This window comes from Peromyscus californicus, unplaced genomic scaffold (genome assembly GCF_007827085.1).
Source record: "Peromyscus californicus insignis strain IS unplaced genomic scaffold, ASM782708v3 Scaffold_4__1_contigs__length_199733344, whole genome shotgun sequence".
Taxonomy (NCBI): domain Eukaryota; kingdom Metazoa; phylum Chordata; class Mammalia; order Rodentia; family Cricetidae; genus Peromyscus; species Peromyscus californicus.
Genome location: NW_026294562.1, coordinates 159,791,956 through 159,819,635, shown reverse-complemented (window position 1 = coordinate 159,819,635; position 27,680 = coordinate 159,791,956). Strand labels below are relative to the sequence as shown.

Here is a 27,680-nt window from a genome sequence, read left to right as displayed (position 1 = left end):
TGGGTAACAAGTATGCAGACACCATTTATTTGGTCCATAAGTACAGTATATTTGTTGTTTGCGTTTACAAAACATCAAATATAAATAACCTGAAACTGTAACAAATACACAAAAATTGGCTTCTTACAGAGACATACCAGGCAGTACAAACTGAAAGTTTGAGTAAATTAACATTGTTTTACATTAATATACACAGTGCCAGGTAACATTTAAAAAACAAGTTTCAATGCATAGCACTTGACACTTCTGTGAGTCTTTCAGGTAAGAGTATGAAAATGGTTAGATCTAGGCTAAAAATAACTCTTCTCTAGCCAAAAATAAAGGCATAATATTTATAACCAGGTCTCAGCGTTCCTACCCCACAGTATTTTCCACTAGGAAATGACAGCCAAGGCTATTTACAGGGAAGCAACATGCACGCGTCCTCTCAGCTCCTCACTGGTCCACCCGGCTTTGTTCACAGGGTCTCGAACACTACTCCTACACCAACACAGCAACGCAGTCTCTAAGTCTTAGCAATGGATGCTTTCACAGGAGCGGAACCAAAGAAACCGCAGCCCGTGCTTTCCCTCTGCAACAAAGGACAAAACCTTCGGCTCGACCAGGTCAAGGGCCAGGAGTCTGCTCAGTCTAACGCTATGATGTCATCAAGATCTTCCGTGGGCTCCAGGCGGGACCTCTTGGCACCGGCACCCCCAGTCTCTTCCAGTTTCCGCTTGCGGGCCCTCTCGTCCTCGCTGCCGTCGGCGGCGCTATGGGAAGGGCCTTCTTCGTCTGAATCAACTATGAGCACATCGTCTTGCTCCAGTGCTTATTTCGGAAAACAATGCAAAGAGTGTGAAGTGTGGGAGATAGCAGCGGCTCTCCAAGGCCTCCTCATTCTGACCGGAAGCCACCCTCACTGGCCACCCCCAGGGACTGTGTCTCCAGTGTTCTGTGTAACAAGCATGTCTACTTTTAGAAGGTGCTACTGGGGAACCAACCCTGGGCCAATTCCCATTTTTTCCAAGCAAAACAAACAATTGTGACTAGCATGTAAGTCAAATGCATCATCATGCCTCCTGAGTCTCCACTGAGAAGGGGAGGGAGCACCCTAACAGAAAAAAGAGCAGCAACAGCAACAAGCACTTACAACCGCCAGGGACTGCTCTGAGCACTGTGCACAAACTCATCTAATCATCCCTATAAAGAAGACAACATTATTATCCCACTTCCAGAAAGGAAACCGAGGGACAAGATGGACTCCAGGCCACAAAACGTGGCCAGGCTTCAAACGCCAAGACCCCCACACTTGTGCTCTTCAGTCCTACCCCCTCCCCCGTCAAAAAAGGCCCAAATCTTCCCTATATAGCCTTCAAAACCCGCCACAGCAGAGGATCAGCATTACAATACTGCAGTTGTGGGGAGGGAGATCGGCCAGCCAGGAGGGCCATGTTCCACAGCCTCATCCTCAGAGGATGCTACAGCCCAGAGCAGACATTCTAAGTGACACCGAAAGACACGGGGTCAAATGGATGGAAACAGAGGTAAAAACTGTTAACCTTCAGTTTCCTGCACAAAAAAAATGGAGAGGATGTCAGTCCAACCAGATAGTAGCGAAGGGTCGGACCTGAGATCGCTCTCCAGTGGGCTCTGCTTAGGAGCTCCGCCTACCTGGAAGTCACACCCACCCTCCAAGCACCTGCTCAAAGAGCCAGATGTGTAATTTGAGACTTCCAAATCACACAAGCAGTTGGCAACTTAGACAGACAGTGAGCCAGGAAGTAAGCCCACAGCCTGCCATGAGTGCAATTGGGGAGGGAGTCAGAAAACCATTCCCACTCCCTCTACCCATATCCCCAGCCTTAAAGGTCTTCACAGTTCATAAAACTCAAGTTCATTACACAATCAATTCCAAATCGGCTCAGCGTTAGTGTCTCAAGTCTTCTGGCTTGGAGGTGACTCACCTGTGGAGGTGGAAGGCTGGGCACCGTCGTCACTGCCGTTGGTGATGCTTTTGGCAGCATCTCCAGCTTGTTTGGGCCCTACTTTTTCTGGAGCATCACCAACAACCTCAAATTCAACGTCCTTTCCTAGATCTTCACTGGAAGAGAAAGGCAGGCTGTGAGCCAGAGACCAGGGATGCAAGCCACAAGGTAAAGGACCGGAGCCTCCCTCACAGCCCAGAGTGCACTGCCTCAGAAGGTTCTCATTCTCACAGCACTCTCATGAAAAAGATCACAGAGCAGAGCTTTTCTAGTTCAAACGGTAAAGGCTGGTTTTTCTTTGTGTCACTAACGCTGCTAACGAGCAATTCTGCAGCCCAGCAACTCTGAGACATCCTTTTTTCCAGTTGTGACACCAAAGAGCCTTCACTCCATTTGTGATCTGATCTCTGTTCTGGGGACAGGGTTATGTGGTTCCTGGATTTCCCCCACCTTTATAGGCAACTCCTCACTTTCATACATGGGAGTTCATGTGTCAGGGTGAACAGAGGGCGCACATCTTCAAAGGCAGTTCTGTCCCGAGACTTAAACACAAGCTACGTAAGCCAGGCACAAACCTTCACCCTGGCCCTGCTCCTCCTTCAGACACTTGAACAGTCCTGTCCTGTCCTGTGGTTTTCTGTCACAAGTAAACACACCCCTGCCTGCCACTGCCACCTAGCTGGTGTCCCAAGGAGGCCAGAGACAGCACACCTCTGCCATCTAGCTGAGTCCTCCATTTTGTAACTGCAGAATCTACAGTGCCAACAGCACATTTTCTAACAACCTTTTCTGTCAGTCCGCAGGACTCACAGGCATGTTTACAATATACTCCAACGGGGCTGGAGAGACGGCTCAGCAGTTAAGAGCACGCACTGGCTGCTCTTCCAGAACCCGGGGTCTTCTGCTAGCACCCCGATGGCAGCTCACAGCCACCTGTAACCTCAGTTCCAGGGGATCCAATGCCGTGTTTGGACACTGCATACGCGTGCGTGCGCACACACAGACAAAACATTCCCACACACATAAAATTAAAAACTAAACTAAACTTCAGCTAGCTGAAGCCAGGCTGCTCTGACTCCCACACGTACTGTCATGGTGCATGTGAATATGTATACATATACCCACTCACACTCTGATGTACATACAACACACAAAATAAATGTAATCTTAAAAATGTAAAAAAGGCCGGGCGGTGGTGGCGCACGCCTTTAATCCCAGCACTCGGGAGGCAGAGCCAGGCGGATCTCTGTGAGTTCGAGGCCAGCCTGGGCTACCAAGTGAGTCCCAGGAAAGGCGCAAAGCTACACAGAGAAACCCTGTCTCGAAAAACCAAAAAAAAAAAAAAAAAAAAAAAAAAAAAAAAAAAAAAAAAATGTAAAAAAGAAAAACATCAAGATCTTATTGCAGTTGAATTATGGAAATAAATTTACCTTACAAATTTACCTCAAAAGTTTATTACTAATTTACACCTGAGATTTAAACATTTGAATTTATTTAGTGACTGTTCCTCATAGCACACGTGGAGGTCAGCAGACCTGTGAGAGTGGGCTCTCTCCTTTCACCACCTGATCCTGGGCACCCAACTCGGGCCTGCAGTGCACCCTCGTCTGAGCACCTTGCAGTCACCCCATCTGTCAAAAGCCTGACGAGCAGCCATCCTCTAAGCCTTTAGTTTTTCATCCTGAAACAGTTTTGTTGTTACCCCTGTGTTTGTGAACCCCAGCATTTTCCTGCAGGTAGAGCCCCGTGACCTCAGCGACCAAGTCAAGCAGACCCTGTGTAGCTTGCTCTACTGAGCTCCTCTCTCCCCGCGGGCCCTTGTGTTTCTTACCCCCGCACCACAGTTCCTACCTATGAAGAATGTTGATCAGTAAAGTGTAGTCCTGAAGGAAGTCGTCTGCTTGAAGCCGGCTGCCATTTCTAATGCCAAAATCAGACAACTTCTTGGGGTTATTAGCTAGATGTGAACAGAATGGGGGTGCCTTAATTAGGTCTTCACAGTGCAGGCAGGCAGGTTAACTCTTAAAAAGCACACTCCATTATGGCATCACTGTGCCCCCCCCCCCCAATGGCATTCTCAAATCCTGACCCACAGTACCCAAGAAAGTGACTGCATTTGAAGATACAGCTTTGTACAAGTGATAACAAGTTAAAAACAGTCTTTCACATGCCTGTAGCCCTAGCACTTGGGGGGTGGAGGCGGGGGATCAAAAGGCCAAGGTTATTTTTTGAGCTAGCCTGGGCTACACAAGACTCTTATTCAGACGAATAAAACTGTCCCTATAGATGTCTGGCCCCCAGAGATCAGGGATGCACATCTCTTAAGAAAGCCCACATGAAGACACAACAAGGAGAAGAGGCCTGGGGCCAAGTTTCTGACGGTTCAGTGCTCCAGGCTGCGGGACTTACAGTCACCGCAAACTAACTGCTGGTAGGCACTTAGGAATTCAGCGCGGAACATTCAGCTACAAAAGCACTTCAAGTGGAGTGAACCAGGATGACCCACAACAACCTCCCATTCAGAGCAAACTGATTTAAACCAGACCCCCCCAAACGGCCAACCAACCGACAACCTCGACACATGGCCTGATATCTCAAATGATTTCTCAACAAGCAAAACTACTACCAATATGAATCCTGATTTTTTTTTTCTTCTTTAAATATAGGGTCTTGCTCTGTAGACCAGACTGGCCTCAAACTCAGAGATCCTTCTGCCTCTGCCTCCTGAGTGCCTGATTAAGGTGTGTGCTCCATGCCTCAGATTTACCCCACAGCTGAGACGGGCCTTGAACTTCTGATCCTCCTGCTTCCTCTCCCCTTTAAGGACAGGGCCTGGTTCATCTGACTGCATTCCTGCTCCTGACAGGAAATCTCAACAAAGTTTATAACAAAGCTAGAAAGCAGTTCAGTGGTGGAGGGCTGACCTAGCTAGCAGGTACAATGCTCTGTTGGATTTTGAACCTGGGGTAGGGGTGGGAAAGTTCCATCTACCAAGAGCTTGCCATTCATTTTGTTTTTTTTCCGAGACAGGGCTTCTCTGTGTAACAGGACAGCCCTAGCTGTCCTGGAACTCAGAGATCCACCTGCCTCTGCCTCCTGAGTGCTGAAAGTAAAGGCGTGCACCACCACTGCTGCACGGCCTGACCTTGCCCCTCTGGAATAAAAAAGACTTTATACACTCCCCAGTATGGCTAGCAGCCTGAAGGGCACACTCACCACCAACCTAGCCCTAGGGCCCACGATACAGACAGCGCGTCCTTGGAAATGAACCACAGTATTACAATGTGTGAAAAGCCACCGTCTGTGCACTGGCGCACCACCACCCACCCCACCCATCCCCGAGTCCACCAATTCCGGAAAGCCTCCACATCTGGAGCTGCGGAAGATAAGCAGCACCCTGGGAGAACTGAACGAGTGCCCCGCCACGACTGTGACAGCAAACACCACACTGACCCAAGAGCAAGGGCCAGCTCAGCCTTCCTCAGGCAGCCGCCCAGGCGAGGAGCAAGCCTGGTACCTTCTGTTTCTCCCTCCTCCGAAGAGATCAGGATTGTTCCTTTCCCATCTTCAATTTGGACATCCGGTGCCACCATAGCAAACTTCTCTTTCACTATCTAAAAAGGGAACAATTAAATATCAACTCATGCAGGTCATTAAAGACCGTAAGAAACTCTATATATTGCTTTTCTATACAGGTTTACTTTTTCATTGGAGAGGGTTCAAGTTATTCTTCAAAACGTGAGTACTATGTGTGTGTGATAGCTATGTGAGTGTGCACGCACAAGTGCCACAGCACACAGGTACAGGCCATATAAAGGTTTGGAATTGGATCCCTCCTTCCACCGGGGGACTTGGGTCGTCAGGTCTGTCTGACCCACTGAGTGTCTCTCTGGCCTGTTGCCCTTTACTATTCTCTCTGCTTCTGGCAGCAGGAAACCAAGGAGTTGCCCACATCTGCCCACACATGCAGCCTGAGAACCTGGAGATGCTCTCCTCGCTGATCCCTGCAGATTAGGCTTGGGCAGAGTATCTGACACATTTCCCTTCAGTCTCCATGTCAGCTCTGTCACGGAAGGTGTTAGACAGGAAAATGCCTAATCGGACAACCTTTCCGTTCCAAACAACATCTCTCCTTAACCTCCAAGATGCAACGTAAGCGACAGTAGTATTAAATCCTACCTGCTCCTAAAAATGGAAGCTCTCTACGAGTGGAGCTCCACACTCAGGAGTCCTTTCAGCTCCACAGCAAATACCAACTAACAACTACGTCATAGGAAAGAGCAGCATACACACATCCTTCAAGATGAAGTTACTCCAGGGTTTTCGTTCGGAGAGAAACAGGGCACACCCAGCCTTAGCCAGGTATTGCGCATGCGATTTGTTCACCAACAACACCAGGACAACTGAAAGGGACTGCTGTTTGTCAGAAATACCGACTTTCCCACTGTCCATCTGCTGCCCGGCTAGGATCCACACTCCAGCCAAGCACATCACCCTTTCTAGGACGAGATACACATCCTGGAAGCACAGACTCAAGAGGCCAGCGGGAACCTGGACTGCGAGGCCATCCAGGAGTGGCACTGCTCACTCTGCAGCCAGGGCTTTCCAGGTCAAGTTTGTCACGGCAACACCGGAAAGGGTGACCTCCACCCTCGGCTCGTTTAAAAGGAAAGCAGAACCAGTCCTTGCACTTGCCTTATCCTGGAAGGTGAGGACAGTCACTCTGTGCACATTCAGCCGCACAGTCACCTCTGGCTTGCTGGCACAAACGTAACAGTTGCTGTTGGGAGGATCCAGTGCACAGGGCACCAAGAGCTTTTTTCTTGGGTTTGGCTGTTTATTCAAAAAAATCTTCAGAGAAAAAACACGAGCAGGAATCAGAAACACTGCATTTCCACTTTATATATAGATGAATCCAGAACCTCCCCCCACTGGGTTTCTCTGTGTAACAGCCCTGGCTGTCCTGGAACTCACTCTGTAGACCAGGCTGGCCTCACACTCAGATCCGCCTGGCTCTGTCTCTCGGGTGCTGGGACTGAAGACGTTTTTTTCTTTCTTTTATTACTTTATGTAGATGGTTGTTCTCCCTCCATGGGCCTGTGCCCAACACTGTGCATTCAGTCCCCGCAGAAGCCAGAAGAGGACCTCGGATCCTGCGCCACTGAAGTGACAGTTTCAAGTATGCTATGGGTTCTGGGAATGGACCCTGGGTCCTCCAGAAGAGCAGCCAGTGCTCTTACCTCCATAAGCTTAATAGCATTGTTCTTAACTCAAGCTGAAACCCAAGGAAACATTGTTTTCTGTGAAACATTTATCATTTAAAAGAAAAAATTCTAAGCCGGGCGGTGATGGCGCAAGCCTTTAATCCCAGCACTTGGGAGGCAGAGGCAGGTGGATCTCTGTGAGTTTGAGGCCAGACTGATCTACAGAGCGAGATCCAGGAAAAGGCACAAAGCCACACAGAGAAACCCTGTCTCAAAAAACCAAAAAAAAAAAAAAAAAAAAAGAAAAAATTCTTAGAAGTTAAAAACCCGGCATACCAAATTAAAGTAAATAAAAAGAAAACTGAGTCAAGCTGGGTGTGGGGTGGGGTGGGAGTGCACATGCTCTCGGGGGCCTGTTCAAGTCCTCCTCAGCTACACAGTGAGCAAGGCCAGCCTCGGCAACATCAGACAGTCTCAAAATTCCAAAAGCATTTCTTAGTTCGATTCCCAGCACATTTAATGTATTTCTTACAAAATTACTCTTAAAAGAAGGTTAAATAACTGGGTGTAGTGGTACAATATGCCTTTAATCTCACAACTCAGGAGGCAGAGGCAGGTGGATCCCTGTGAGTTCAAGGCCAGCCTGGTCTATATAGTGAGTTCCAGATCAGCGAGGGCTACACAGTGAGGAACCATCTCAAAAGCCGAAACTAAACAACCGGAAGTACTCACGGTTCTACACTGGTCTATTTTCCCAGATAAAATCTTCAGTCCTTCCAACACTATCAACCCGGCAATCACCGCATTAGTAGTAGCGATAGCAGGAATGATGTTCCCCGCCATTGCTAGAGGACAGAAAGACAAACAAACATGTTTAGTTGTCAAAACTGAAAACTCTGCAGGGGTTTGTTGATGATACAACCAAAGTACAAACAACTTACACTTTATATCAAATCTGCTCTTCATATTCATGCTGAAAATGTGCATCCTGAGGTTTGCAGCAGAAGTGACAAAATCCATTGCTGGTGGGTCGTCCTGCCAGGAACACAAATCACAAGGCCAATCACAGCCATCTCACTGCGTTACCTTCCAATCAGGCACATCTGCACATCTGTAATGTCGCAGACACATAGCCAGAACAAGGGGTGTTTTGCTCCAGAGGCGGGACAGCTGTGGCCGGCCTCACAGGAAGTAGCATGGAGGCTGACTGTGTAGGGAAAGGGGCTCATCAGGTTCTCCAGTCCAGGAAGTCTGCCAAGAACACTAACAACCACCATGCGTGCTAGAAAAGCATTCCCGCTTAAACAAATGCACTGGTGAATTGGAAGGATGGCCCAGTGGTCAGTTAGAAGCACTTGCAGCCCTTACAAAGAACCAAAGTTCAGTTCCCAGCACCCATTTTCCAGGAGACTCAATCCTGTCTTACCCATGTGCAAGCACAACAATTATACACATCAAACAAAAAATAAAAGCATCTTTGAAAAACAAAACCAAATGCATGGAGGCTATGTGTACAGCCAAACACATTTTTCATTGAAGGAAGCCCTTTCTGGGCCCATTAGTAGTGAGGTTGCTAGATACGCAGAGAACCTAGGCAAGGACAACCTGTTTAGCCTTGCTGAATCTCTGCTAAGTCCTGGCAGCAAGGCCTTTCCCAGATGTGGCTGTGAACTCACAGGCTGTAGGTCTCTTTACTGTGTAAAGCTAGAGCTGAACAGATAACCCCGTGTGCCGTGTTTGAGGACAGGGTTTCTCTGTGTATCCCTGTCCTGTATTTCCCTGTATTCCCTGTCCCAGAACTCACTTAGTAGACCAGGCTGGCCTGGAGAACTCAGATTTGCCTGCTGCCTATTCCTCCTGTGTGCTGGGATTAAAGGTATGCACTAACATGCCCAGCTTAGAGCCTTAGGGTCATTTTCCCACAAGTAATGAAGAGCCCAGAGGTGGCTTCTGCCATATACAGCACATGCTCTTGAGTGAAGCAAAGGCTGCAAGAGCTTGGCCTCAGCTCCTCACGTACCCAGTTCAAACCCAAAAGCAAAATGCTACTCCCCGGCCTGATGGTCTCTACCATAACTTTTTTTTTTTTTTTTTTTTTTTGAGATAGGGTCTCATTACATATCCCTGTCTATCCTGGAACCTACTATGTAGCTCAGCCTAGCCTTGAACTCACAGAGATCCATCTGCCTCTGTTTCCCAAGCACTGGGACTAAGGTATGGCATGGGCCATCATGTCTGGCCGTCTACTCCTATTTTGGTAAGTTCTTGAGTGAGAAGTAGCTGCCTTGCTCTGTAAATGCCTTTATTCTTTCTTTTTTTTACTTTTTTCAAGACAGGATTTGCTGTCCGTCCCCCCCACTCCAATGTTGGGATTAAAGGTGTGTGCCACCATGCCCAACTAGATGCCTTTATTCTTATATTTTTGGTTGTGAGCCTAGCCTTTAACGGCTGAGCCATCTCTCCAGCCCGATGCCTTTATTCTTAAAGAGATGGCTTGTGGGGCTGGAGAGATGGCTCAGAGGTTAGAGCACTGGCTGCTCTTCCAGAGGTCCTGAGTTCAATTCCCAGCACCCATAAGGTGGCTTACAGTTGTCTGTAATGGGATCTGATGCCCTCTTCTGGTGTGCATGAAGACAGAGCACTCATCTACATAAAATACATGAATAACAAAACAAAACAACCCAAACCACCCCATCTCTCAGGAACTGGCTGACACCATGAGGGGCAGTCATGAAGGCAGCAGTGTTCAGGTCCATGAGCGCCTTATTTGGCCCCAGTGAACAAATAGAATCTTTCCAAATCGCAAGAATAACAACAAAGAAAATATTTTAGAACCTACCATTTCTATCACACAAACTTAGAAGAATTTCAAAAATCTAACTCCACCCGATTTGTGTTAGCTATCTGATTCAACCAAGTTTCAACGCTCGTGCACATGGTTATCTGAGGACTCTAAAACTGGCCAATCACTTCTCCTCACTGTGAGACCCATAGCACGTCTTTCCTTTCCTTCCCCTGCTGGGGATGAACCCCAGGGCCCCACGCATGTCAGGCAAGTGAGCATCCCAGTAAAGAGCCACAGACACATCTCAGGTCTCACAGTAAAGGCTGGCACAATAGGAATAAACAAACTTTGTCACGTAATCGATTTTACCGGCAATTCAAATGCCAGTTAAACACAGTGAACTTCTAATACAATTTCAACTTTAAGAACAAATGCATCTTCCTGGGAATGCAGCTCGAATGGAGAGCAGCCTTCTAGCAAACGAGAGGCCGAGTTCAATCTCCAGCATTACATAACTGATGGGGAGGAAGCAAGGTCAGGAGATCAAGGTCACCCCCAGCAAGAGAGGGAGACTGAGGCTAGCTTGCACTAGAGACCCTCTCTCAGACACAACAAGACCAGGCTTACTCTACAGGCTAGGATGACCTCAAACATGATTTACCTCAGCCTCCCAAGCGCTTGGACTATAGGTGTAGGCCACACCTGGCTTTGCTCTCCCAGGCTTCTGAAAGAAAACTATCACTTCAACAGAAAGGCAATCTCAGAACTGAATATGACAGCACATGCTTTCAACTGTTAAGGCTAGCCTGAGCCACACAGTGCTCAACTATCGTTGACAAGGGCTTAGATTCAGTCTCTGGGGAGGGGGTGGGGGACGTATTTTTAAGGTCAAATCAGGCAGATGAGCTGCTGCCTCCAAAAGCAGAGGACTTTATATCTGTTTTTCATTCTTTCTTTGTTTTTTTTTAAAGATTTATTTATTTATTATGTATACAGAAGAGGGCACCAGATCTCATTACAGATGGTTGAGAGCCACCATGTGGTTGCTGGGAATTGAACTCAGGACCTCTGGAAGAGCAGTCAGTGCTCTTAACCTCTGAGCCATCTCTCCAGCCCCTATATCTGTTTTTCTAACTCAAACATCCCGCTGGGATAAATCATTTTCTAGTCAATATAACACAAGCCATGAGCGCATTACTAGAAGCATAGAAAATTCATATTCTAATTTACAACTGGAGAGGAAAATATTCAAACTAGGCAAGCAACACCCCAAGTTGTTAGCCTTTCTTACAGCACAGGAACCACAAGTGAGATACGTAAGTGACTGACACATTTCAAAACAAACCTTATCCCATATGAGCTCAGCTCCATCTCCCTTTTCTGCTAAATGAACTCTCAGAGTCTCGATGCTTTTGGAAAACAGACTTGCGTAGCTCTTCACATCGAGAACCTGCTGGTCTTTCAAACCCAACTGGGGCTCGTTTTGCTGATCAGATGCATCTGCTTCTCCTCCTAAAAAAGAGTAAGAATATTTGTTAAACACCTCATTCTACCTTGGTCTATTCAATAGATTCAACTGCTGGCCATTAAGATGTGACAACAAGAAACGAACTTTATTGGGTAGTTATCACTACCAGTGTGTGTGCAAGGAGACTGCTGAAGCAGGGGACTGCCTAAGACCATGTCAGGATCTCGTGCGATTTTTTGGAATATTCAAGAATATAATGGCAGGGCTGGAGAGAAGCTAGCAGTTAAGAGAACTGGCTGCTCTTCCAGATGACCCAACACTCTCTGCCAGCCTTGGTGGGAACCTACACCCATGTGCACATACCCATAGAGTGGAAAAGTAAACATAAAGGTAAAAATCATAGTTTGCCCGAGCTGTCAGTCATGCTTCCATTTGCCCAACATTACACAATGTCACTGCTGAGTGCTGCTACGTGTCACTCCAGGGACCTTTTAAGTTCAATCTTGCTGTGAGCTACAGCACAGCAAGATAAAGAAAACACAGTATGCCAGTGAGAAAGAAGTCGTTTGTACAACTGTTTTGTTTTGTTTTTTTTTTTTTAAGATTTACTTATTTATGTATACAGCATGTATCCCTGCAGGCCAGAAGAGGGCACCAGATCTCATTACAGATGGTTGTGAGCCACCATGTGGTTGCTGGGAATTGAACTCAGGACCTCTGGAAGAGCAGTCAGTGCTCTTAACCTCTGAGCTATCTCTCCAGCCCTGCACAACTGTTTTATTTCCTTGACTATAAATTTTAAAAATGTATTTCTAAGTTAAATCTTAAAGAAATAATCTCAGGAGTACAAAGGCAGATTTGTACATATACCCACAACACTTCAGGAATAATGAAATCACAATTTCCTAATCATTGACAGTTTAAAAGGGAGAGAGAGGGAGAAGGAGGGGGGGGGGGGGAGAGAGAGAGAGAGAGAGAGAAAACAGCCAGCTTATAAAAGCAGGACTGCAGCTCCTGCTCTGGGGTGTTGTGTCTAATGATTTTTCTCTTTATAATCAGCCCAACTACTCAAACACACACATGCTTTAGCTGACAGCATCCCATGGTATGTGAAGGACTAGCTGCATTTTCTCTCTCTCTCTGTCTTTCTCTCCCCCCCCCACCCCCTCTCGTCAGGGTTTCTCTGAGTAGAACCCTGGCCGTCCAGGAACTCGCTCTGTAGACCAGGCTGGCCTCAAACTCATAGAGATCCACCTGCCTCTGCCTCCCAAGTACTGGGATTAAAGGCGTGCGCCACCACCAGTGACTAGCTGCACTGTTTACCTTGACTCTGCACTTCCGCCCAGTCCAGGGGAACTGGAGGTTTCCTCTTGCGCCAGAGTTTGTCCATTGTCAGCAGATACCTAATATCATCTTTAAAAAGCTGAAATAAACAAACAAATCCCATGAGTCCTATAGAGCTCAAGTTCATTACAAACAGATCAAATTTTGCTGAGTTACTATAATTATACCATGAAAGCAAGTTTAAAGGCATGGCATATATAGGCAGAGTAACAATTTTCAACACCACCATAAAAGTTCAAATATTTGGAGAACGCAGGGCAATGTTACTCTCAGCTCTGCTGACCACCCAGGCCCTCCTACCTACCCCGCCAAATCACCAATCAGTCTGAAACACAGTGACATAAACTAAAGGACTCAGTAAAACACACCAGCACCCTGTCTCCAAAAACAAACAACAAAACACACCAGCTCTACTTGAATGCAATCCAGTTTCTCAATATTGTTTTTGAAATACTATGTGCTTAGAGGTTTTGTGTTCCATTTCTGCCCCTTTCATTTTGGGGTTGGGGTTAGTAAACATCTTGAAGTTATAAAGAGCCAATAAGAGCTGCCAGGCAGTGGTGGCCCACATCTGTAATCCCAGCACTCAGGAGACAGAGTCAGGCAAATCTACAGAATAAGTTCCAGGACAGCCAGAGCCACACAGAGAAACCTGTCTCAAACCTCCATTCCCAACACCCATCAAAAAAAACAAAACCAAACCAAAAACTCCCTGATTCACAAAGTTGAGCTTTGGTACTATCAGTAATCTGGTCTGATCAGTTCCCTATTTGGGGCAAACTGATGTTTCTGTCTCCCTCAGAATAGTATCACGTAACAATTTGGAACCCACGTAAAGGTAGAAGGACAAAACTCCACAAAGTTGTCCTCTGATCTCCATATGAGCACCATGGCATATGTGTACCCTTCTAAATACATTACATTCAAACAAACAAACAAACAAACAGTAAACCTAACCTTGGTGAAAAGTTTAACTGGATCATATCCGGTTGACTTAGCCCATTCCTTAGTGGAAATACGCTTAATATCTCCATCTTCATTAGAAGCTCTGGCTCTGGCTTCAGCTTCTGTTGGCTCCCCTACAAAACAAGCATCGTATTTCAATGTACAATTACATTCTCACCTGAGGCAGTCACTCAATGGAAGGCAGCTATATGTAACACATTCAGATAACAGGACAGTAACATGAGTACCAGTGTGGTTTTGGTTTGTTTGTACCACCACTGCTCTGCGGCCTGAGTATTTTTCTAATTTAAGTTTTATTTTATATGCACTTGTGGTTTGACCTACATGTATGTATGTACACCAAGTGGCTAACTTGTGGCGATAGAAGACAGAAGATACAAGATCCTTTGGAACTGGAGTTTCAGAAGGTTGTGAACCAACACATGGGTGATAGGAATTGAATCCAGGTCCTCTGGAAGACTAGCCAGTACTCTGATCCCAAGTCATCTCTCCAGCCCTGTGCCTTAGTTTCTAATGGGCACATGTGTTGGCCTATAGATAGAATAGAGTACTGCTCCCAGCCCTAATGATTACATCTGTGAATGTCTCGTCTTGATTCCTTTTCTTTTTTTTCTGGAGTTTTCCAGACAGAGTTTCTCTGTGTAGCCCTCGCTGGCCTCAAACTCAGATATCCACCCCTCTGCTTCCTGAGTGCAGGGATTAAAGGCTCAAGCCATCTTGATTTCCTTTCTTACTAGTAAAATGGAACTATTCCTTTGTTAAAAGGTTTAAAAAACATAATGAGGGGATGGGTGTGGTGGCATACACCTTAATCCCAGCACTTTGGGAGAGAGAAGCAGATGGATCTCTCTGCTTTCCAGGACAATGAGGGTCACACAGAAAGAGCCTGTCTCAAAAACAAGCAAAAAACCTACCAGCAAACAACAAACCAACAACCCCCTAAAAGTTGGATGATAGGACTGGATGTACATGCAGGCAAAAGACCCATACACGTGAAATAATAAAAATATTTTTTTCAAAATGCAATGGCACATTAAGCATACAATCTCTAGCACATAACAGCAACCACTGCTGCTCCTTAAGGCACCACCATTAAATGAACAGAGCAAAGGCAACAGGCACTTACAAGAAGCTTCAGGATCGGCCCTGTCAGGAGACACTTCCTGATCGGCATCCTCCTCTCCAAACAGCTGGCTGCAATTTCAGAATAGCGAACGTTTAGGCGAAGGCTTTTGGAACAAATGTGATTATTTTGCCACAAATATGTAAAGTACAATAGTCCAAATGCTTAGCAGGGATATAGTAAACAATTGATGGTTCGCAGCCCATACATAATCCTAAGAGTACCCTGTTTGCTCAGGGACAAGGCTAGATGAGATGCTTGACAATATCTATCAGCTAGGTTTCAAACACTTCAATACTGATACGTGTCGGCAGAGACAGGCAAGCTTCCTTCTTGAAGAACATGTAACACTAGAAGACACTAACAGGGCACCTGCAGCTGGCTACTCCACAAACATACATGGGCACACACACCCAAGGTCACCACCACCTTAGGAGAATAAGGCACTTCTTACTTTTTTTCCCCCCAGAGCTGAGGATCGAACCCAGGGCCTTGCGCTTGCCAGGCAAGCACTCTACCACTGAGCTAAATCCCCAACCCTGGCACTTTTTACTCTTATGGAAAAGAAAATAATACTAAGCTGTTAAGCTAAGATTCCTCATCAGCCAAGTTACCCTAAAACTGGTTTGCTCTTTCACAGGCAGAGGCACCCAACCCTTCCTCAGGGAGATGACGTAGCTACTTTGGTGGAAGCCTTTCATGTTCCCCCACAAAGAAGAAAACCCTAAAATCAAGAAAACCCCCTCTGGCCATACTGTCTAACCCCAACAATGCTGTCAAAGTTTCACATCCCTCTAGACTGCCTGATTGGGTCTTCCATTGAGTGTGACATATCTACCCATGCTAGTCTGTCAAGTTAGTGTGTTTTGTGGCCAAGGATGAAAAGTGAGGTCTCCATCACCCGGGCAAACACTCCTGCCCACTGAGCTGCACGCTCCATATCTCACACCACCCTTTGTGGAGGTTTTGCTGTTGTTTGCGACAGGGTCTTACTATGGAGTGGAACTCGCTATGTAGACCAGGCTGGCTTCGAATCCAGATCCACCTGCCTCTGTCTCGAGCGCTGGCTTAAGCATGTACCACCGTGTCCGATTTTTATCACCCATCCTTTCACTGATTTCAGGAACACATTTTAGGTCCCCAACTTTGGGTCTCTCTCAGTAACAGGCGCCCGAGTCACTGGCTGTCTTCTGACGCAGGCACTCACCACTTCTCACAGCAACTCCTTTCACTTGGAATGATGCCTTTGATGTCTTTAAAAAAATTCATTTACTTTTTTGTCATTGGCATTTTGCCTGTACGTATGTCTATGTAAGGGTGTCAGATCTTGGAGTTAGAGATAGTTGTTAACTGCCATGTGGGTGCTGGGAATTGAACCCCAGTCCTCTGGAAGAGCAGTCAGTGCTCTTAACCACTGAGCCATGTCTCCAGCTCTTTCTATATCTTAGAAAGTTGTTCCCAAGGCTGGAGACATGGCTCTGTGGTTAAGAGCGCTGACTGCTCTTCCAGAGAACCTTGCACTTACCTCCCAGCACCCACATGGGGGAATCTGACCCACTCTTTTGAATGAGGGCATCAGGCATGCACATGGTGCCCATAACATACATGAAGGTAAAACACTTCATATACTTAAAATAAATCTTAAACTAAGAAAATGGTTCCTAGACTCTTATTCCACCCAGATTTACATATATCGCAAAGAAATTTTCCTCACATTGATACCAACTACACTCAAAGATTTTGCTTTAAAGATTTGTTTATTTTGCCGGGTGGTGGTAGTGCACGCCTTTAATCCCAGCACTTGGGAGGCAGAGTCAGGCTGATCTCTGCAAGTTCGAGGCCAGCCTGGTCTACAGAGCTAGTCCAGGACAGCCAGGGCTACACAGAGAAACCCTGTCTTGAAAAACCAAAAAAAAAAAAAAAAAAAGATTTATTTTGATTTTCTTTAAGACAGGGTCTCACTGTGTAGTCCTGGCTGTCCTAGAACTCCCTATGGGTAGGGACCAGGCTGTCCTAAAGCTCCGAGATCTGTCTGCCTCTGCTTCTCGAGTGCTGGGATTAAAAAACCAATGGGTCTTTGGCCTGAACGTATGTCAGCGCACTGCATGTGTTCCTGTGAGGCTGGAAGAGGACACTGGACCCCCAGTACTAGTTACAGACCTCTGCAACCCCAGCGTTTAGGAAGTGGGAAGATCAGGAGTGCATGGTCATCTCCAACTACATGGCATGCATGTCCCAGGCCAGTCTGGGCTACAGGAGACCCTGTCTCAAGGGAAAAAAAGGAAGGAGGGAGTGAGGCGAACATACACGCTCTTAGGGAAATGGACAAGTAGTTATTTACTTAGCAAGAAGTGCAGGTACAATTACTCAGACGCACTGTCCTCAAAGAACAGACCTCCACTCCTTGGAGCCGCCTGCCCGGGACTCCCTGCTACACTGTTCGGTGCATATCGGCAAGGGGAGCAGAGCTCAGACACCTCAGCTAGGGTACCAAGGCCGGCACAGCAGCATCTGTTGATGATGCTGACAGCATCTGCCCTTGGCGTGTGGGACAAACAGCATCTTTTTCCTGTTGTCATCCTCTCAATACCCAGTCTCACAAGGAAAACCAGACAAACCCCAACAGCAGGTCACTATGCTGACCTGGTCCTGAGAACCACAAGGGTCACCCAACACATAGAAAATCTAAGAAATGAACAGCCAAGAGCTAGAGACATGACGACTCAGGAGGTGTCCAAGACAGGATCCCAGAGGTGACAAAGGATATTATGTAAGAGCTACAAAACATCAAGAAAACTTTTTTTTTGGTTTTTCAAGACAGGGTTTCTCTGCTCTGTGTAGCTCTGGCTGTCCTAGAACTCAATCTGTAGACCAGGCTGGCCTTGAACTCAAGAGATCTGCCTGCCTTTGCCTCCCAAGAGCTGGGATTAAAGATGTGTACCACCAATGCCTAGCAAGAAACTTTCTAGTTACTAATGTTATCAGCTCTGGTTCCTTAGTCTTCAAGTATATATCAAATTAATGTAAAATGTTAAAGGGGAAATTGGGCAGCGCACACCTTTAATCCCAGCACTCAGGAGCCAGAGGCAGGAGGATCTCTGTGAGTGTGAAGCCAGCCTGGTCTACAGAGTGAGATCCAGGACAGCCAGGGCTACAGAGAAACCCTGTCTCTTAAAAAAAAAAAAAAAAAGTGTTAAAGGGGATCTGTGCCTGGGAACCCTACTACTGTGCTAGCACTGTGCTCCCTGTCAGCTCTTACCTACTCAGGCTCTCTGAGCTGGTAACCAAATTTGACAGTTTCTTAGTCCACCACATTCTTCTCACTCCAGCGGTTTTGTCATCTATGCTGGGGTACACCTCTTCATTTCAAGGAGACTCTAATGCCGTCAATGCTCAGCGTTTCTTCAGTAAGTAACCTGGAGCCTTCCTTCCAACTACCATATTCAGGCATCCAGCAAGCTCAAGGATGGTATTTTTCACTATCGTTAGAGTTGGTTGTGGATGGTTAAGGATCCTAACCAGGGCCTTGGGCATACCCGGCCCCACTACGGATTTTAACTCCACTGTGATTTCTTCTTTAGCCAATAGGGTATTTATAAGTATGTTTTCATATTTCCAAATATATATATTTGTACAAACTTAGTTGTATGCCAGACTAAACATCCAAAACTTCATCTACAGCATGCAAAGAATGTTGTCAGAGTTAACCCAGGAAACCACTAGAGTCTCGTCACCATATTTAACCATCACAAATATAACCTTTTAAGACCGTTTAAGTAAAAATGACCTCGTGTTCCATGATCAGCTCTGAAAACAAGCCAGGGGTACATGACTCTCTTACTTGAACAAATACTTTGCCCAGACGATGCAGTGAATAGGTTCAGAAGGTGTGTTCCGAATCGTACAGCCAGGGAATGTTCTCTGCGTTGGCTTAGGATGACATTCGTAACACTCAGTTACACCCTATAATGGCAGGGCACAAGAAAGCAGTTATTCCACGGTGGCTATAAGGTAGTGCAATTGCAGAAACTGTATTCCCTCATTTACATTCTAACTGGGTTTTATGTTGTGAAGAAAAATTTAATAAAACATTGGTGACTGCAAAATCCTTACTGTATATATGAAGAATCCAGAATCATAATACAAAGGCTAAATCAAGTGACCACAGTCAAAGCTAAGGCGGAACCAGTACTCCCAACTCCCAAACAAGGCAAATCCAGAAAGAAAAAAGTACCACAGTACACCACCAAGTCAGAGAAGTTTTACTTTTGATTTCACCAAGCAACCAAAACTACAGGGAGCCAGGTGATGCACCCCTCTAAGATCCCAGCACTCAGGCTGGGCAGGACAATCTATCTCTGAGTTGAAGGCCAGCCAGGTCTACAGAGCGAGTTCCAGGACAGCAAGGGTTATGCAGAGAAACTCGGTCTCAAAAAGAAAAAAAAAAGGGGGGTGGGGGGCAAGGTATCCCCATTGTGGGACCATCAGATGAATCTCTCTTTATCCTCAGCATGTCTCAACCTCAGCCTTCACTCAGGAGCATAAAAACAACGTAACAGTAAGTTAAAGAACCAAAACCCACAAAGGCTGCTTTTATAAATTAAATGCACATTCAGGATCTCCTCCATCTTCCAACAAACGTCTCGGATGAAGCCACTGACAAGCGTCACACTGTGGAGGAGAACTCCTGCCTTGATGCAGCAGACTCAAGAAACCTCCACTACATTCTATACGCACTAGCACACCACCTCTGGAGATTGGCATAGAATAAGCTTCCAAGATCAACAGTTAAAAGAAAGAGCCATGCTTTGTAACATATACCCAGTCCAAAACAATACCAGACAAACCAGGCCGCTTTAAGCATTTTTAAAAAGGAACTCTTCAAATGTAGATTCTAATGGCTACTTCCTGAAGGAGCTAAGAACAGATCTGAAGAACAAACTAATCCGTCCCTGAACTTTATAAAGCTGGGTTAATGATGCACACCACCTACTTCTGTTCTTTCGTTTTACTAAAACGCTTAAAATACGTCACAAACACACCAAAGCATCAGTTCTCTTCAGAGCTGTACACCGGATTCCTCTAGGTAAAAATGAATACTAGTGATCTCAAGTTAGGATTGGTTATTACCTCATTCTACAACTGAACTAGACTCCCAAGCCCACAAGTTAGCCATGATTTCTTACATGTATTTAGTGTGTGTGCATGCACAGGAGCACCACAGCACCTATGTGGAAATCAGGACTCATGGCAGTGTTTTCTCCTTCTAACACGTGGGTCCATGGGCTCACAGCCAAGCTGTCAGGCGTAGCAGCAAGCGCCCACTGAGCCATCTCACTGGCCCCAAGGGAACTTTGGATTGTTTTGAGACAAGATCTCACTATGTATCCCAGGCTGGGCTGTTGTAACTTCTGGAAGTCTGATTACTGCCTATCATCTGTACATGACACAAAGTCCCACAACAACTAAGAATTTTTGTACAGTTTGTCATGTCAGTCAAAGGATTTTTGCTTGTTTGTTTTTCAAGACAGGGTTTCTCTGTGTAACAGTCCTGGCTGTCCTGGAACTTGCTCTGTAGACCAGCCTGCCCTTGAACTCACAGAGATCCCCCTGCCTCTGCCTGCTGAGTGCTGGGATTAAAGGCGTGCGCCACCACACCTAGAAGGATTTTAATAGGTAAGTTAAATGAAACAACATGGCAAAGTCAAAGCTCTCTCCCTCTTGCCTTTAGTGCACCTCCAGCTTTATTTGAGGGTGGAGGTTTCTGAACTGAATGAACCCACCCAGGGACCCACGAACCACACCGTCTTTTTCCTTTTTTTTTTCAAGATTTATTTATTTATTATGTATACAGTGTTCTGTCTGCATGTGCCCCTGCAGGCCAGAAAAGGACACCAGATCTCATTACAGATGGTTGTGAGCCACCATGTGGTTGCTGGGAATTGAACTCAGGACCTCTGGAAGGGCAGCCAGTGCTCTTAACCACTGAGCCATCTCTCCAGCCCCCCACCCTGTCTTATACACATGAAATCTCCGTATGTTGGATGTTGGCCTGCTTATACTATATACATCTGAAGTTTCTGTCCTTCCTAGGTCTCAAGTAAGTAGGTGGAAAATAAGAACCAAGTGTTTCTTCACCTTCTTGATAGTGGTCACTTGTCCAAGATAACCAGCAGTCCCACTTTCAATGAGAGGCACGTCAGCTGCCAGACACATTCTATTTACATGGTTTCGGGCAGCTGAAAGAAAAACACTAGTTAGTGAGTTTCTGATGACACCAACAAGTTCAAGATGACTTGAATCTCGAAAACATTTCTTGCCTTCAATAAAGCACATGTTCACCGTGACTATGGTGAGGATAACTCAACCACTTTTGTCTGCAACACTGGGCTACATCCTTGGCCAATGACATGCCATTACCGGACACTCAGCAAAACCAAAAACGAAGGAATTTACATTGCAAATTTAGTCTAGAAAAAGACTCTTAGAAATGATTCCCAAGTGCCAGAGCAGGTGCACCTGTCTGGTCTGACATGAAGCCCTGGTTTGACTCAAGGCACTTCTAAAACATCAAAAGTAGGATTGGAGAGATGGCTCGGCAGTTAAGAGCACTGGTTGCTCCTCAGAGACCCCTGGGTTCAATTCCCAGCACCTACATGGTGGCTCACAACTGTCTGTAACTCCAGTCCCAGGGCCTCTAGCCTCTTCTTTTGGATCCTTTGGGCACCAGGTCAGCACGTGTTACACAGACATACATGCAGAAAAAACACCCACTCACATAAATAAATAAATTTAAAGAAAAAACACCAAAATCATTAGGACAGCAAAGTGTGAGCTGAGCAAACTATTCCATCCACTCCTCAACACGTCACCATTCTATCAAGTAATCCGTGGCAGTGGAGGAAGGGATGGACACTAACTGGGAACCATTAAGGAAGTTTAGGGTTAGGAGACAAAAGATGGGGCATGTTATAAGAGTCATTAGGCTTCCAATGTTTTTCCCTGTTAGTAATTACTATACACACTTTGCAGCACTATTTTTCCCCCGAGACAGGGTCTCACTATGTAGTCCCTGGCTGATCTGCAGCTTGTTCCGTAGGGCTGACTGGCCTCAAACTCACAGAGATCCACTTGCCTCTGCCTCCCCAGTGCTGGGATTGAAGATGTGCCCACCATGCCTGGCTTTCCAGAAACAAATTCGTTACACCTATGAGGATCTTATCTAGGATCCTGTGGTACAGGTACAGCTGAACAATTCTAGAGCCATAGCCTTTAACTAGAAGAGCCTACACTAGGCTGCTGTACGGTCTGCAATCCAGCCCCTGGGAGGCAAAAGCAGAATGGATCCCAAGAGTTCAGATCATCCCCAGCTCCTCAGCAAGTCTGAAGACCCTGTCTCAGGACAGAGCAGGACAGCTGGCACCTCACCGCCTCACCCTAAGGCACTTTAAAATCACCTGGCGCTCTGGCCCATCTGGATTGTGATCATCCTGAGGGACGCCCAGGGATTCACATTTCCTAGATCTATGCACAAATCAAGACATCCTGCAACAACCTGAAACAGAAGCAGTCATGCTCTGCAGAATCTTCAATGCCCTTCTAACTATACCTTCTGGTAGAATAGCAAAGCGGATGATGGCTGACTGTGCAGAGAAAAAATATAAAATCAGTCCTAGAGAAAACAGCCGTCAACTGGCACTGCTTACCCCTGAAATCCTAGCACACCAGAGACTGAGGCAGGAGGATTGTGACTGGTTTGAGGTCAGTCCGGGGGAACATAGTGAGTTCCAGACTGGCTTGGCCAATGGACAGTCACACACCCATAAAGCCCCAACTATTCCCATTTCCTTTTGGGTCTCTTAAGTTCTAACTCATACTTGGACACTAAATCTCTAACCAGCTCTGACACGGGGAAGAGGGGAAACGAGATGTGAAACGTATTAAAAACACCTTACCTCTGTTATCTAACGCGTTCATAACCAATATAAACTGTCGAAAAAACTCCACATTATATTCTGGGCTGGAAAGCAAAACAAAAAGTCACCAAAACTGGCCTCTTGTATGATTTTCTCAGTATCATAAATAGAGTCCCAAGAAGGACAAATAACTGTAAAAATAACTGTGGGTGGGAAGTATATGCCATAGACACAGGAAGGCTGAAATTTTCCTAACACAAGCATATTTTAAAGGAGCTATTCTCAAATTTCTCCCTTTCTGACCAGCAACCTAAGGTACCAGAACAAACCCTTAAACTGGCAGAAAGCTGGCACAACCTCACCAGTGCCCTGCTCCCCACCCCGCCCCCTTCTCAGGGTAGCAAGTGCCTGGGAACATACAAGGAACCCATTCCCAGGATCTGCTAGGCCTGCAGTTTCACCTCACGTGGTCACAATCGGGCAGGGTTCAGGTCCCTTGGGGCTCTGCTTTTAGCAGCACTGGGAAAGCAGCACGGGGCAGGAGGCCATAGGCAGGTCTACAGAGCAAACACCCAGAGAACTAGAAACAGCCTAAGAAACAAGTGCCGTGAGAAAGTGTAAGGCTCACTCTAATTCTAGTACTTCACATAGGAACTACTTTTACTACCAGCCGCGCGCGCGTGTGTACGTGTGTGTGTGTGTGTGTGTGTGTGTGTGTGTGTGTGTGTGTGTGTGTGGTGGGCTTAGACTCATAGATCTCTGCTCTAGCACCTCCTTAAAGACAGACTTATCTATCATTATTGAGGTAAGTGCAGTCAAACACCATCACTATACACAGCATCAGAAGATCCTCAGGCATGAAAGTACACTCATTTCTAAGTTTCCGAGTAACTTTCTCACTGATATTAAAACATCTCTTATCTAAATAATCCAAATGCACACGAACTGGTAAAAGCAATGCCACTAATGTGGGCACAGACTTATCGTGTTGTAAGTATTCTAGAAGTTATCTTACAAATGCAGAATGATCCGGGGCTCACATAAATAAAAACATCTCATACTTTAAAGGGTTAACTAAAAATTCACAGCAAACAGCTTTGAACAGAATGGTGTGCGTACTTCATGATGCTGTCATGGTGAGCCTCGATGTTAGCTTGGGGGTGGAACTGGAGCACACTTTCTTTGGCGACCTGGAAAAACCAACAGTAAATTACTGTAACATTTTTGTTGACACTGGAAATCTGACATACACATGGTTACTTCACTTACTTATAACATGGTAATCTTATTGATATATAAAAATGTGGTTAAGGTTTCATTAAGTGTATACATACTCATAAAATTAGTTTTCCCTGCATGTGACCACTTCTATGTGAATGGCAAACTTCAGAGAAAAGACACTGCGGGCTGGGGCTCTCTAACTCAGAGGTGGAGCGCTTGTGTACCCCCAGCAGTACAAAACGAAACTAAACTGCAATACGCAGTGTTACTCCTTCACTTAAGGGCCTATTACTGGCCAGCCAGGTTAGCCTGACTACAAAGACGGCAGTGTAGAAAGACCACTATTGGAGGAAGAGAGAGCTTAGTCTAAAAAACTGACAGAGGCAAATACCTGTGGGGAAGGCTGCAATCTAAGAAAATGGTAAGTCAATGCAATGGTATGTATGGGAGGGACAGGGCTAGAAGAAAACAAACAAACAAAAACAAGACCTTTGACCCCACCAACCCAGGAAGAATATTCAAAGGGGAGCATCTTTTCTAGCTACACAGAAGCTGGCCTCTGAGATTTAAGGAGCAAACTTAAATATGAAGAGGATACAAAAGATTCCTCAACTACAGGATTCAGGATTCATTTCCTTTCAGACCAAAAAGGGGCTACTCTTACGCCTTTCGCTCTTCAGGATCTGAAGCTGAAGAGCGGGCTTGTGAGGTGAAGGCTCGGGGGTAGACACATTGACTGTCCCCATCACCTGCATTCTCCCCGGGACCACCCAACTGTCCTCTGACTGCCACTCCGAAGCAGTGGAGTGCACGTGTGCCCCGCACAAAATAAGTAAACAAAATGTTAACCACAGGGGAGAGAGGGAGAGAGCGAGCAAGCGCTTCACCTGCTTTCTCCCTCTACAAGGAAAGTTTGTTGACTCAAAGCTTCATTGTCAAAGGGATCTAAATACAACATGGGAAAGTTACCTGAGCCTTGGATCTTCCAACATGTTTCTTTTGAAATAGGAACTGTCTGTTGAGGTTGCTGACATCGATAGTATCCAGATCAATCTACAAATGCAGAAACCCAGATAAATCGCAATGTGTGAGAAACATCACCATCTTCGGCATTCACAACCCAGAACTTACCAGCTAGCAGAGCAAGTGCTTCTCCGGACACTCATACCCGAATTGCTAAAGTTACATTTAAAGTATATGGGCAGAACAGTATCAATGTCAAAGGTAACCCCAAGAAAGCATCAAGGATGGCTAATTTTCTTGTTTAGTCCTATTTCAGGGAATTTTTTAGGGAATTCCTTAAGAAGCATAAAAGCTTTGGTTTATTTAAAAAACAAAATTTTCCAAGAGGCAAGGTGGTGCACTCAGATATATCTGTGAGCTGGAGATCAGCCTGGTCTCTATAATGAGGTCCAGATCAGCTACGGTTACATATTGAGACCCTGACTCAAAAGATAGATAAATAAAATAAAATAAAGGCAAAAAGAGACAGAAGGCATTAAAGTGGCTGTCCTGCCAGCTACAAGGACTTGGGTTCGATCCCCCAGAACCTACATTAAAACAAGCTGAGCACAGTGGCAAGCTTTGCAATCCCAAAGCCAGGAAGGTGGAGATGGGAGACTCTGGGACTCACTAGCCAGTCATAGTCTAGTAAATTTGGAGAGTTCCAGGGCAAAGAGAGACCCTGTTTCAAAAAAAAAGGACAGTGTTCCAGGAACACACCCTAAGTGTCATCTGGGCTCCACACCCCATCTGCCTGGTTATTTCAGATGTATTGTAATTTACTGTGCCCCACTGTTTTCATTAAGTGATGTGGTAATCAGATCTGGAAATGTTTGCTGCTTTAACTTCATATACATATTCACTCCGGATTACTTGAGGGCTAGTAAAGGAAATATCCTACATACGGTTTAAAATCTAACCTAGGAGCTGGAGAGATGGCTCAATACTTAAGAGAGCTGGTTGATCTTGCATAGGACCTGGGGCTCAATTCTCAGCACCTACATTGGTAACACCAGTTCCATGGGATCCAACGCCCCCTTCTGGCCTAAGGGCACCAGGCACAGACACATGTGCAGGCAAAAGGAAAGATTTTTAAATAAAAATAAATTTTAATCTCATTGCTATCTGAAAGAAAAAAAATAAGTAGCAGCTACTGTCATTTCATTCTAGTTCAATAAACTTACATAAACAACAAACAAAATGTTCTCATCATCAAACATCCTAACAGCTGGGGTAGTGTGTGAACAATACAAAACATATAAGCACTGAAATACACATTTGTACTTCAAAGTTCATTAGAAAAGTTAAACCAGCCGGGCGGTGGTGGCACACGCCTTTAATCTGCTACAAAAACTACCTTTTAACCTAGCATCCAGAGTTACCAGCATACTGGATTTTCTGCGGACTGGAACTGGGTGTGAAACCTAACCAATGAAAACTGCATAGACTCCAGCTGTGCCTCGGCTTACACCCTGACACCTGTAAGTTCATTCCATGTTTCTGCTAAACCTTAAGGCATTTCCAACTCGCATCCAAGTTCCAGATAGTATCTCCAACACGTTAACAAATTACAGCGGCTTACTGTCATTGCACTCTAATGCAAAACTGAGAATACAGACAACCAAAAACTTTTTAAAATTTCTTAAGGAAAGGTCTTGCTACGTAGCCCAAGCGGACCTCAAACTCCCGATTGCAGGGATTACAGGTGGTCACCCAATCGCGCAAACCCAAGGGAATATCTTTAATGTCAGAAACGACAGCGTCCCATCTGCACTGTGTCCAGCCCAGAGGCACGAGAGCCCCAAAGGCCACTAGCGGCGTCCCCCCAGGGTAAGTTACTCAACCTCATAGCGTCTTACTTCCCTCATCTGTTAAAAATAAAACGGGATGCAGACAGCACTTGCAACCTGAAGGCCGGTGGCATACTCGAGTGAATACATGTGTGCACGCCCGGGGTGCTGCTGCTGGTGGCTGCAAGTCGCTCTGCCGCGGGTCGTTAACTTCGAAGTCAGGGGCACGTTCGAATTAAAGTCACAGCATCCACCGGGGTCTCGGCCACTTCCTGCATCCCAGAGTAACTGGGGAAACTGGCTCTGGAGGCGGCGCGCGCAGGCCCAGGGACCGGAGGCCGGGGCCCAGCGTGTTCACCAATCCGCTCCCGGTGCGGCGATCCTGACCCCCCGGCCTCGGGCCCCGCCGCCCTGACTCCCGCCCAGAATCCGGGCCCCGCGTCCCGCAGACAGCCCGCCATTCAGCCGGAGCCCGGGCCTCACCAGGTCGATGTGGGAGAAGCCGGTGAGCACCAGGTTCTTGAGCAGCTCGCAGCCGATGCCGCCCGCGCCCACCACCAGCACCCGGCCGCCGGACACCGCCTCGGCCAGCTCCCGGGGAAGCCCCCGCGACAGTGCCATGGCGGGACGTCCACGAGCCGCCGCGCAGTCGGAGGCGGGAGAACCCGAGCGGCAGCCGGAAGCCAGTGGGGGAAGGGCGGCGCAGCTTCCGCTCCTGCGCACTGCGGCCGCCAGCCCGCGCCAGGTTGGGTCCTGGAGACACCCTGAGAGCTGGGATACCTTCACGCCCGCTTCTACAGGAACACCGACCGGCCTGAGAAGCCTCGGGTCGTCTTTTAACGACCTTGGTTTGAGCGCCCAAGGAAAACTCCTCATGTAGGGGTTTTAAAAAGT

General features: G+C 46.4%; 1 protein-coding gene across 2 annotated transcripts; it reads right to left on the bottom strand.

The window, feature by feature from the left end:
• On the bottom strand, positions 1-27,476 carry Uba2 (ubiquitin like modifier activating enzyme 2). Of its 2 annotated transcripts, none has more exons than XM_052762950.1 (17): positions 27,270-27,476; positions 24,964-25,047; positions 23,893-23,963; positions 22,813-22,877; positions 20,996-21,096; positions 18,699-18,820; positions 14,861-14,928; positions 13,726-13,847; positions 12,748-12,847; positions 11,302-11,468; positions 8,113-8,206; positions 7,904-8,016; positions 6,659-6,818; positions 5,485-5,577; positions 3,819-3,924; positions 1,947-2,083; positions 1-810 (listed from the first exon to the last, which is right to left on the bottom strand). In XM_052762950.1, the coding sequence occupies exons 1-17, from the start codon at positions 27,405-27,407 to the stop codon at positions 626-628; spliced, it is 1,926 nt and encodes a 641-aa protein (XP_052618910.1). In that variant the 5' UTR covers positions 27,408-27,476; the 3' UTR covers positions 1-625. The 2 variants fall into 2 exon arrangements, with proteins under 2 accessions (XP_052618910.1, XP_052618912.1); XM_052762952.1 differs by having other exon boundaries at positions 693-1,182.
• Between the last annotated feature and the right edge of the window lie 204 nt (positions 27,477-27,680).